Consider the following 12,776-nt stretch of genomic DNA (forward strand, 5'->3'; position numbering starts at 1 on the left):
TGCTGCAGTCCCCATCTGCAGTGATCTTGGAGCCCAGGAAAATAAAATCTGTCACTATCTCCATTTCTTCCCCTTCTATTTGCCAGGAATTGAGAGGGCCGGATGCCATGATCTTTGTTTTCTTGATGTTGAGTTTCAAGCCAACTTTGGCACTCTCCTCCTTCACCCGCATCAACAGGCTCTTTAGTTCCTCTTCACTTTCTGCCATTAGAGTGGTATCATCTGCATATCTGAGGTTGTTGATATTTCTCCCTGCAATCTTGATCCCAATTTGTGACTCCTCTAATCCCGCATTTCTCATGATGTGCTCTGCATACAAGTTAAATAGGCAAGGCGACAGTATACAGCCTTGCCGAACTCCTTTCTCAATTTTGAACCAGTCAGTGATTCCATGTTCAGTTCTCACTGTTGCTTCTTGACCTGCATATAAATTTCTCAAGAGACAAATAAGATGCTCTGGTATTCCCATCTCTTTAAGAACTTGCCACAATTTGTTGTGCTCCACACAATCAAAGGCTTTAGCATAGTCAATGAAGCAGAAGTAGACGTTCTTCTGGTACTCCCTAGCTTTCTCCATGATCCAGCGTATGTTGGCAATTTGATCTCTAGTTCCTCTGCCTCTTCGAAATCCTGCCTGTACTTCTGGAAGTTCTCGGTCCACATATTGCTGGAGCCTAGCTTGTAGGATTTTGAGCATAACTTTGCTAGCATGAGAAATTAGTGCGATGGTGCGGTAGTTTGAACATTCTTTGGCATTGCCCTTCTTTGGGATTGGAATGTAAACTGACCTTTTCCAATCCTGTGGCCATTGTTGAGTTTTCCAAATTTGCTGGCATATTGAGTGTAGCACTTTTACTGCATCGTCCTTTAAGATTTTGAATAGTTCAACTGGAATGCTGTCACTACCACTAGCTTTATTGTTGCTCAGACTTCCTAAGGCCCATTTGACTTCACATTCCAGGATGTCTGGCTCCAGGTCAGTAACTACCCCATTGTGGTCATCAGGGATGTTAAGCTCGCTCTTGTATAGTTCTTCTGTATAATTTTGCCACCTTTGTTTGATCTCTTCTGCTTCTGTGAGGTCCCTACCATTTTGGTCCCTTATCATACCCATCTTTGCATGAAACGTTCTCTTCATATCTCCAATTTTCTTGAAAAGATCTCTGGTCCTCCCCATTCTATTGTTTTCTTCTATTTGTTTGCACTGTTCATTTAAGAAGGCATTCTTATCTCTTCTAGCTTTTCTCTGGAATTCTGCATTCAATTGGGTGTATCTTTCTCTTTCTCCCTTGCCTTTCACTTCCCTTCTCTCCTTAGCTATTTGTAAAGCTTCCTCAGACAGCCATTTTGATTTCTTGCATTTCTTTTTCTTTGGGATGGTTTTAGTTGCTACCTCTTGTACAATGTTGCGAACCTCCGTCCATAGTTCTTCAGGCACTCTGTCTATCAGATCTAATTCCTTAAATCTATTTGTCACCTCCACTGTGTATTCGTCAGGGATATGATTTAGTTCATACCTGAGTGGCCTAGTGCTTTTCCCTACTTTCTTCAATTTAAGCCTAAATTTTGCAACAAGAAGCTCATGATCTGAACCACAATCAGCTCCTGGTCTTGTTTTTATTGACTGGATAGAACTTTTCCATCTTTGGCTGCAGAGCACATAGTCAATCTGATTTCTGTGTTGACCGTCTGGTGATGTCCATGTGTAGAGTCGTCTCTTGGGTTGCTGGAAAAGAGTGTTTGCTATGACCATTGTATTCTCTTGACAAAATTCTACCAGCCTGTGCCCTGCTTCATTTTGTACTCCAAGGCCAAACTTGCCTGTTATCCCGGTTATCTTTTGGCTTCCTACTTTAGCATTCCAATCCCCCATGATGATAAGCACATCATTTTTGGGCGTTGCTTCTAGAAGGTGTTGTAGGGCTTCATAGAACTGATCAACTTCATCCTCTTCAGCAGCAGTGGTTGGGGCGTAGACCTGGATCACTGTGATGTTGAATGGTTTGCCTTGGATTCGAACTGAGATCATTCTGTCATTTTGGGGATTGTATCCCAAGACTGCTTTTCCTACTCTCTTATTGATTATGAATGCTACTCCATTTCTTCTGCGAGATTCTTGTCCACAGTAGTATACCTGATGGTCATCTGAATTAAATTCACCCATTCCTGTCCATTTTAGTTCACTGATTCCTAAAATGTCGATGTTCAGTCTTCTCATTTCTTGTTTAACCACGTCCAGCTTGCCTTGATTCATGGATCTGACGTTCCAGGTTCCTATGGAATAAAAATCTTTACAGCATCGGACTGTCTTTTCGCCACCAGTTACTTCCACAACTGAGCGTCCTTTCGGCTTTGGCCCAGCCGCTTCATTCATTCTGGCGCTACTCGTACTAGCCGTCTGCTCATCCCCAGTAGCATATTGGACACCTTCCGACCTGAGGGGCTCATCTTCCAGCGTCATATCGTTATGCCTATTGGAACTGTCCATAGAGTTTTCATGGCAAAGATACTGGAGTGGTTTGCCATTGCCTTCTCCAGTGGATCACCTTTTGTCAGAGCTCTCAGCTATGACCTGTCCGTCTTGGGTGGCCCTGCACGGCATAGCTCATAGCTTCACTGAACTACGCAAGCCCCCTTGCCACAACAAGGCAGCGATCCTTGAAGGGGGAGTACAAGAATATAAGTATGCAAATGCTAACTGGGTTCCCCAGTAAGGGGCCTTCAAGGCAAGTTCACCATTGCCTTCCTTGCGTATCTTTTCATGGTGGTACCATCCAGGTACCGTCTTTTCTTAGCTTCCAAGATCTGGCAATATACCATGCTGCCTTTCCGGCCAACAGAAAGCAATATTTCAATTGCTGTTTTTATGGTTTTTTGTCTGTACATTAGCTACAGTTTTCAGTGTTTTGTGTGTTTTTGTTTGGTTTAATGCTTTTTAAGACATGGTATATTTTTAACTGCCTTGGTGTTCCGGATAAAGTTAGAAAAACGGGGTAGAAATTTTGTATTTTGTAAATAAATAATAAAAACCAAGCTACCCACAGACATAAGATGTGAAATATAAAACAATAACATTCAAGTTTTCCTGAAAATTAAAAACTGGCACATCAGGGAAAATTAGTCTAGCCCCAGTACTAATGTAGGAGAACAGTGACTAATCCTGCTACCCTGCAGGTAGGGTGGCCAATGTCCTGGCATGGCATGGCATGGCGCTCACTTGGAATTACAACGGATCTCCAGTTCCCTTGGAGACAAATTGATGCTTCAGAAGATTGACTCATCACAGCCCTGCTGAGTTGCTATCCTTCTGCAAACTCTGCCCCCAAACCTCCAGGAACTTCCTAACCTGGAGGTGAAGTCTACAGTGGTACGGCCCATGCTACCACCTCAGCACTGTGCCACCTCATTGTACTGCACATCTAAACCAAACCAGGTGTTGTGTGGTCACAGTAAGGGCCAGTGGCTGTAATTCCTGACTCCTCCCCTCCTGTGTATTAATTTCTGATGAGGCCTGTCAGTATATGGGAGTGTGACTAAGCTACAAACCATAGATTGTGTTCTGAAAATGGTTACTCACAAGAGTTCAAAGTTCCTCTGAGTCTAGCAGAAACAATATCTAGTCCTATTAAACTGAATCAGTCTTATTCCCAAGGAAATGTGCATAGGACGAGATACACGCTGGCCGCTCTTGCATGTGCTCACTGGAAAGTAAATACTCATGGGTTCAGTGGGCTTACATTCAAGTAAATGTGCTTAGGATGGCTGCCCAGATCCCTCTGAGCTAAACTTTCCAGAAAATAAAAACAGCCTGCAGTTTTTCACCAGATCTTTTAAAATTGCTTTTAGCTGCACATCCTAGGAGTGGGCAATTTTGTGCTCTAAAAATATTGTGTTCTATCCCAGAATTTATAATTTCATGATTTGGCATGTCAGAATACATACTACAATGAATCCTGAGAATTTTACTTGTGTGTATGTGCAAACGTTTATCTTTTACATATTTAAGTCCTTTTGCTTTAAACATTTTTTAAACAGATTTTTAAAAAGTTTTTACTTAGAAGTGGTCAGTGGGATTGACTGACACATAAGTGTGTATAGAACTACAGACGAGTCTTCTTATTCTACCTTATTTGGCATATTTACAGCTGTATAACTTGTATTACTCTGACCTGGATAGTCCAGGTTAACTCAATCTCATCATATTTTAGAAGCTAAGCAGGGCCATCTTGGTTTGGAAGGGAGACTACCTAGACTAGTGATCCCCAGCCTGTGGGCTGCGGACCACATTTGGTCCATCAACTAAATGGAGGTGGGCCACGAAGGACGCCTTCTCCCCCCCCCCCCCCCGGCCCTTTACAACACACTTCAGGTGTCATTGTCTCCCATCACTCCCAGATGGGACTATCTCGTTGCAGAGAAACAAGCTCAGGGTTTCCATTGATTTGTCATTGTCATGAGTTAAAATTTCCATGAAAATAAAATGTTCCTTATGTTCATTGTTGTGGCGTGTCTGTATCTTATTTTGAAGGGATGTTTAAACATTACCATAGAGACCAGAGAGCATTAGGGCAATGGCTTAGAGTAGAGGAGTAAACTACCCCCCCCCCCACTGGCCCTCAGTAAAATTGTCAAGCGTTGAGTGGTCCCTGGTGATAAAAAGGTTGGGGACCACTGACCTAGACCACCTGCGGTTACTAGGAAGAGGCAGGCAATGGCCTTGAAAATCCTACAGGGTCACCATAAATTCGATGCAACTTTACAGCGGGGGGGGGGGATGGGACGACACTTGTAGTGCTTAAGGAAATATTTCAAATAGTGTTATTAATATGCATTATATTTGATTTCCAGCAGTCGATGGGGAAGGGTCAGTCCATTAGCAGTTTCACTGGCCTGGGTCTGTGACAGCAATGCCGATAGGCTGTTAGGTTGCCAGCTTCATGGTGGGACCTGAGAATCCCCCCAGAATTACAGCTCCAGATTATTGAGATCAATTCCCCTAGGGGAAAATGGATGCTTTGGAGGGTAGACTCTCACATTGTAACCCACTGAAGTCCCTGTCTTCCCCAAGCTCCATCCCCAGATCTCCAGGAATTTCCCAACCTGGATTTGGCAGCCTTACTGCCCATCCCCTGCCAGTGGACAGGGAGAACCTGGCAAGCCAAGCTAACTGATGCCCTTATGACATCATGATACACCTAGCCAATCAGTGAATTTCACACAGCAATGGCGTCTGGCCTAGGCTGTGCTAACTGGATTAAGTGGCCCACTGTCGTATCTGCTTCCGTTTTTACAGTTAGAACTCAAACCATCAGCAGATGAAATTGCCTGTAGAACAGAAAGTGTTTTGCAACCAGTCATGGCAAGAAAAAGTGACCTTGCCAATCTAGGGCTTTTCTGGAGGGGTGGCGCTAAAACCAACAGTGTACCCAGGTAGGAAGCTTGATGTCCTAACTGCTTATGAGTCCATTCCCACCTCACATCCTACTCAAGGGCATATTTGGGTTGAGCTGTTCCTTCAGATTGCCTGTTTGGCTACCCTGCAACACAGGTCTGTTCTCTAGTATTATTGAATGCCCTCCCCCAAGGAGGTACAGTAGGACCCTGAGCTGTCATCCCGCTGCAAGACCAATGTTTGTTGAACGACATTTGGCAGTTAATTTTATAGTATATTTTTTTGAGGGGAAGCTGTATTGCTGCGTTTTTCTTGTCCGTGTTTTTCTCTGTTGCCTACCTCGTTCAGGTTCTTTGTGGGAATGTCATATAAAACAGCCACATTTTCTCTTTGTTAAGCTTTACAGCACAATCCTAATGTCAGCAGGATTCAAAGCCAGGAGACTGTTTTCAGGATTGTACTCTGAGATATAATTTAGGACCATGTGTAGCCCAGCCTCTCCTGTGGGGGAACCTGCTTGTGAAACTCCTTCCTCAGATATATTGGCTCATCTGCTTGATTTTTTGTGTGTGTTTATATTCATACATGCAACATGTGAAAACACTTCTGGGTAGTTTAGTGTTGTGCAGAGAGAACCGGGTAATTTTTTGCTTTCCTGTTATTTTGATTGTCCTCCATATTTTGTAGGGGAGTCCTATAAAGTCAGCCTTTAATCCTGACTTATTCTATTTATTTACTTTCTAGTCTCCCTCTCTTGCTGATTCCAAAGGCACATTACAAGATATAATAAAGCAGGTGCAATCAGACAGGATAAAACCAATGAAAACCACAATAGAACTAGGATTACAGAATTAGAGAACAATGCAAGCAGGTTGATACATGTAATAACCATTGCAGTGGACTAGAATTGTATTTCCATTACAAAGGGGCCCTCTTGTGTTGCTCCATTCTATTACCTCTACAGTCTCTCTATTTTGCTTACTATGCCTTCCTATCCTCATTGGGCAGGTCAATCTCCCCACTTTGTTATAAACACCCTAGAGCAGGGGGTGGCATGTACTGGCATGGGTTCATTATAATTATAGTCCATGGACATCTGGAGAACTACAGTTTGAACATGCCTAGAGCAGGGGTAGTCAACCTGTGGTCCTCCAGATGTCCATGGACTACAATTCCCATGAGCATTTGCTGGCAGGGGCACAAGGGAATTGTAGTCCATGGACATCTGGAGGACCACAGGTTGACTACTCCTGCCCTAGAGGATATGGTTACCAACTCAGGACTGGGATGTTCCTGGAGACTTGAGGGTATAGCATTGAGAAGGCAGACTTTGGAGAGAGAAGGATGCTCCAGGTTCTTTGCTTGAGGCGAATTTAAATTCTTTCCTTGAATCAGAATCTATATTAAGGCTTAGAGCAGTTTTGTCTCTTACGTGGTCATAAAAAGAATACGTTTCTCTAAGCCTGGAGAACGTTTCAGGGGTTTGTCAACGGTAAAAAAAAAGAGAAAGACTGGCTTCGAGCCAATCCGAACATCTTGTGCAAATGGAGTAGAACTACAATAGAATCCAAGGCAGTGCTGCTCTAGTCCAGGGGTAGTCAACCAGATCTTCACGGACTATAATTCCCATGAGCCCCTGCCAGCAAACGCTGGCAGGGGCTCATGGGAATTGTAGTCCATGAACATCTGGAGGACCACAGGAGGACCACCCCTGCTCTAGTCCACCCTACTGAATTCCAACAGACTGAAGGCTGGATTAAAGCTGCGGAGGATTGCACTATTAGGCTTGAGTAGAAGGGTCTCAGATGGGCTTGTCCGACGGCGTTCCCCACCCTCCCTCTGGCGCTGAGAAGCCTTTGCACAGGCGGACAGGAAGAAGCTCGCCGAGCAACTAGGCCCGGCCCGTCCGTTCTCCCGGGGTGCGCTGCGGCACCGCGCATGCGCGGGGAGAAGGCCCCTGCGTGACGACATTTCCTCTCTGTCACTGGCGGTGGCGCCGCTTGTTCGAAGTTCCCGCCGGGGCCGAGAGCCTTCCTCCCGGTCGGGGGAGGAGGAGGAGGAGGAGCGGGCGCCGCGTGTGAGGAGAGAGGCCTCGCGCCACCCTGGCTGCCGCCATGTCGACGGGCTTCTCTTTCGGAGCCGGCACCCTAGCCACGGCTGCTGCGGCCGCGGCTGGGACCGGAGGCGGGAGCGGCGGAGGGGGGTTCTCGTTCGGGGCCGCCGCTCCGAGGTGAGTGGGGCGTCCCTGAAGCCCCCGCCGTCCCGTCCCGCCCCGTCCGCTCAAGCGCCTTTGGAAGTGTGCGGCGCTCGCGGAGGGCTGGTTTGCAAGCGAGCGCCGCAGCAGCTAAACGTCCCCTAGTTCACGGGTAGTCAACTTGTGGTCCTCCAGATGTCCATGGACTACAATTCCCAAGAGCCCCTACCAGCGTTTGCTCATGGGAATTGTAGTCCATGAACATCTGGAGGGTCACAGGTTGACTACCTCTTGCCCTAGTTGCTTTCCCGTTTCGCCCGGCGGGAGGGCAGCCCTTTGAAGCCCCCGCCCCGTGCGCAGCAGGAGCAGCCCTCCATCGCCACATGAGTTCCGCCAGGATCCGAATAAGCCCGGGGGACAAGTGGAGGATGGCGCTGCTGATTTTTGGATGTTTTCTAACAGGTGCCCGGGAGCTGGCAGAAAGCACTTGGGTGTTTTTTTGTTTCCTCTTTGCGAGAAGCTAATCACGTTTTTCATTCCCTTTGCCTCGCTCTGATGAGGGGGAGAATGTTAGGCTGCTTTGAGACTCCTTTGGGTAGTAAAAAGTGGGGTGCAAAAAGCAATTCTTTTTCTGGCACTGCTATTATTCTGAGGGGTTTAAGCTGTCTCCCTTATTTTTTTAAAGTTTTCAGATTTTTCTGTAAGTTTGTGGCATATTTTCAGGTTTGTAGAAATAGCTGACTTGTCTGTCCATGGCTCCAGTGTCTCTATTTAAATATCCACAGATTTGGCTGTGTTCAGATCTAGATATATTTGTGACTTCATTTTAGAGAAGATTAAAAATAAATAAATTGAGGAGTGGTTAAGAACACAAATTGGGAGACCCTGATTTGAATCTCATCTCAGTTGTTTATGTGTGTGTATGTGGATAGCGGTGTTGCTGTTCCTTTCAGGGCCATTGTAAATATTTCTGTAGTCATACATGCAATGTGCTTTGAATGTTGTAACCATATCAGGATCGTGACCTACACTTCTATTTGGTTGTTATAAGTTAATCAGGAACACACCAGTACCATTCGTTACTTTTCATTTTTAGCATTTTCAGATTATCCTTGTAACCATAATCCTGATATCTCAACCCTGAAGTGCCCCATGATAAGTACCATGTGACTTTTCTGTTTGTAGGATCATGACTGATCTCACTGCAGCAACATGCAACCTTGTCATAAGACTCAAGATTATTATTGTTGTTGTTGTTTTTGTTATTATTATTATTATTAAACTTTTATACCGCCGTTCCCTTAGGCTGTTCCCTTAGGCTCATGGCGGTTTACGCAATAAAAATTACAATAAAACCCATAGTTAAAACCATTAAAACCAAATCACACTATCGATGTTAGGCAACAGGCATGCACTAACTAACCCGACTAACCCCCCCAAACCCCCCCACATTAGCCGGGGGACATCAGGTTGCTAATATGGGAGTGAGGCAATCAGATCATTCAGATGAACCCAGGGAACCCAGATCTAAAGATGGAGGGTATATAAGGGCAGTAGGATCTCAAAGAAGCCCGTGGGCCAGATCCAGTGGCAGAGTTTATGGAGGAGAGTGGATTTTTCCTTGGCATCTCATGCTACCTCCCGTTTACCTTGATACTCATGTGGGGCTCTGGAGAGCCTCATGAACAGAATATATGACAGGACAGGGTGCTGCAGTGATGATGGGATAAAAGCTATGAGTGGGAAATGTGACGTAACCTGATTTTCCCATCCTGAAACATTTCAATTAAAAGGTGGAATTGTCTGAAGAAAAATAATAAGGTACCTGGGAAAATGGAAGGTAGTAGAAAGACCTGCTCTGCCAGCACTTCGAGGAACTCTTCCTTTAGATCCCAATCTGTAAGAGGGAATCATGTTATTTTTGAGGCCTGGTGTCTTTTTTTCTAGGGCAGGGTCCCCAATGTGGTGCCTGTGGGTGCACTGATACCTGCTGACATCTTCCTTGGTGCCTGTCAAGTGCTTTTCTCTAAAAACAAAGAGGTCCGTTATGAATAGTAATAACTTAATAAACAATTCTACTATGAAATAAAACCCTATATCAGGCTTTGTCAACCCGGATGTTATGAAACCCTAAGTTTTCTTGACAGTCCTGGAAGGGTTTACCAAACAGGTGGGAGTTAATTAATTTTTCAGGTATTTTTTAAAATTAGTTAAACATTTATCGGGTAACATGACCATATATGGTTATATCGACCAACTCCCGAAATGGCTAATGACAGGGGAAGCTCTCACTCAGCAGGGATCTGCAGCCTCTGACCCCTGGAGGGAAGTGGAAGGAGGAGGTGATGGTCAGGGGTGGGGGATGGAAGGCGATTGGCTGATCACTGGACAGACAGGCAAGCTGATTGGAGGAGGAGGCACTCAGGGGCGGGACAGCTGCCCTGACTGGGGGGGTTAAGTGCTGAGTGGCACTTAAGCCATGAGACCAGCTCCTCCTCCAAGGGCTTACCAGAAATATTAAGTGGAACAAATAAAATAAGCACTCTGGTTTCAGCTGCCAGTGAAACTTTATCGGGTAACTTTATCGGGTTACTTTAACTGCAGAGTCAGTGATATCTTCAGTGGCAAATCAGAAACCTTGCTGAGCAAGACCCCAACCCAGCCCCAGCCCTCTTTCTAAAAATACTTCATGACCGCCAAGAAAATTGTTAGTGGGCACCACTTTGGGGACCCCTGCTATACAGAGACTGTCAAAGGTATAGCCTGAAGGCAAGTGGGCAATGTTTAATTTCTATGGGTTAAAATTTTTGCTTGAATGCCTTTGGGTACATATCTGTCAGTTCCTTGGAATGAGAAGAATAGTGGTTTAATGAGCAAGAGGTGTGTGCAAATAAAAACAATTGGTATTTTTTGGTTCAGATCTATTGCACCCCAAAATTTTCAGTATGTCTGAAAAATCTCGGATGCAGGATTTTCCGGAAATCCCAAATCTGTTTTTGGCTTGGCTTCTTCTGCAGTATGATTTAAACTGTACTGCAGGATAAGTTGGCTCTAGGATCTCTCTCACTTCCAGCTGATCTGTGATATAGCTGAATATACTCAAATAATAACTGGGAGAAATGGCTTTTATTTGAGCTCAGTAATACTCGCAGCAATTCAGATTTGCTGATCTGTATTCAGCTTAAATAATAAATGAAAAATACTGGTAAGGTATTTTTTGAGAGAGGGGATTGGCTCAGTTTAAGGCAAATGCACACCCCGTAACATTTGTGCAGGATTACAGAAGGTAGGACATTTCATAGCATCAGTGTGTCACATTACTGGGCAGCATAGCTTATCTTCAGTCACAAAAGGACACTTAAAAATGAGCTCAGCCTTTGGTTTAGTTCAGGGGTAGTCAACCTGTGGTCCTCCAGTTGTCCATGGACTACAATTCCCATGAGCCCCTGCCAGGTTGACTCCCCCTGGTTTAGTTGACAGCAAAATGAATGTTAATTGCTTTTTGGAATTAGAAGGGACCCACTAGTGCAGGGGTAGTCAAACTGCGGCCCTCCAGATGTCCATGGACTACAATTCCCAGGAGCCCCTGCCAGCGAGGGCCGCAGTTTGACTACCCCTGCACTAGTGGAATTTATCTTGACTTTCAGAAAGTTTTGTAGACATTACAATGAAGATATGGGGTGGAAATTAAACTTTATATTTGTCCTGTAATTTAGTTCAACAGGACTTAATTTTGGGACCCTGGGCTCAACAGCTACCACTACAACAACCGCTTCTTCTGTAGGCTTTGGAACTGGACTCTTTAGCACAAAACCTGCTACTAGTTTTACACTGGGAGGAACAAATACAGGTAATAAATATTTATTCTGACACGATATGAATTCAGTTCATGTATTTGAATTACTGATATGACTTAGGAAATTAATGGTGAAAGGTGAAGCTAAACAAATGTTGACCTCTCCTTCAATGATGTTTTAACAAGTTCATATTGTTAACTTAATTAATTACCCATAGAATACAAAAGGCTGAACACCCTATTATGTAAAGTTGGAGCAAAAATTGTATCATTCTGTAGAAATACTTATTATATGTTATCAGGTTATATATTATAAATCCTTATGAGTTTCTTACTAATATAGAGAAACCCAAAAACATGAAATAATACTATATGTCAATCTTTACCAATCAAAGTTCTAAAGGAGAATACAAGGAGGTATCAGAGGCTACATATATATTGTGGTCATGATAGTGATATCTGGTGAGTTGACTTGTAGGCCACTGTAGGAGGTTGGGTTGCTGTAGAGAAGCTTTGCATCTCAAGTATTATAAGTATAAATGCCCCTGCTTACATAGCATTGTAGGAGGGCTTCCAGGAGATTTAAATTTTGTACTAAATAAATCTTGGTCTGGTTTTGCACTCCTTTACAGGAACAGCAACAACCATTGCTACTGGGTTATCGCTTGGTAAGTACTGCATATTTAGCACTAGCTTTCTTTTGACTAAAAAAAGAGGGTAACTGTTTGCAGCTTCCCAATGAGTCATGTCTGGCCATTATTTAGGAATCCTGGGTAAACTCTGAGGCTGCAATGGGTCCACAGTGTTATAACTGTTTCTGTTTCTCAAGAGCAAGTAGTGAGGTCCATGCCAGGAGCTACCAGTGGGTAGTATCATTATTATTTGTTATGTTTTACTTTCTTAAAGTATATCCTGACAATAACCATGTGTGGTAAGTTAGGCTGAGAATGTGTGAGTGGCCCAGGGAGTTTACATAGTACAGTGGGGATTCAAACCTAGGCCTTTCTAGTCATGCTGGTTCTCCCACATCCTAGTCATTCTTGGGGGCCTGAGAACATACGCATCTGAGCTAGGTTCAGTGATAGTCAATCTGGTCAATTCCTCTATGGTTTAACCAGACAGCATACAGATCTACCAAGCTTAAGAGTTCAGTTACTTCATTTGCTATAGAAAGGAACCTGGAATTCAAATGTGATCCCTGAGTAGCATGCACAACCCTCACCAGTAATGAGCCAGTTATTTCTAAGTTTGTAAGCCACTGCATCTGAATTGATAACCTATGGCTTGGATTTGCCTCACAGTGATTTATTCCTCCTTTGGAATCCTGGTTTTCAGGGCAGGTGCAAGTTTTGCTGTTACATCTGAAACTAGCTTTTATCGGAATTCTACTAAGC

General features: G+C 44.2%; 1 protein-coding gene across 4 annotated transcripts in view; it reads left to right on the plus strand.

The window, feature by feature from the left end:
• Nucleotides 1-5,223: 5,223 nt before the first annotated feature.
• The window catches only part of NUP58 (nucleoporin 58), a 37,720-nt gene continuing 30,167 nt past the window's right edge, over nucleotides 5,224-12,776 (plus strand). For 2 of the 4 annotated variants that reach the window (XM_077341737.1, XM_077341741.1), the window contains exons 1-3: nucleotides 7,344-7,622; nucleotides 11,303-11,436; nucleotides 12,015-12,050. In XM_077341737.1, the coding sequence (XP_077197852.1) occupies nucleotides 7,507-7,622; nucleotides 11,303-11,436; nucleotides 12,015-12,050 (286 nt within the window). In that variant the 5' untranslated portion in view covers nucleotides 7,344-7,506. Of the gene's footprint in view, nucleotides 5,431-7,342; nucleotides 7,623-11,302; nucleotides 11,437-12,014; nucleotides 12,051-12,776 lie in introns of those variants that run through there. The other 2 variants (XM_077341739.1, XM_077341738.1) reach the window with 2 other exon arrangements.

Source organism: Paroedura picta, chromosome 6, assembly GCF_049243985.1.
Source record: "Paroedura picta isolate Pp20150507F chromosome 6, Ppicta_v3.0, whole genome shotgun sequence".
NCBI classification, from domain to species: domain Eukaryota; kingdom Metazoa; phylum Chordata; class Lepidosauria; order Squamata; family Gekkonidae; genus Paroedura; species Paroedura picta.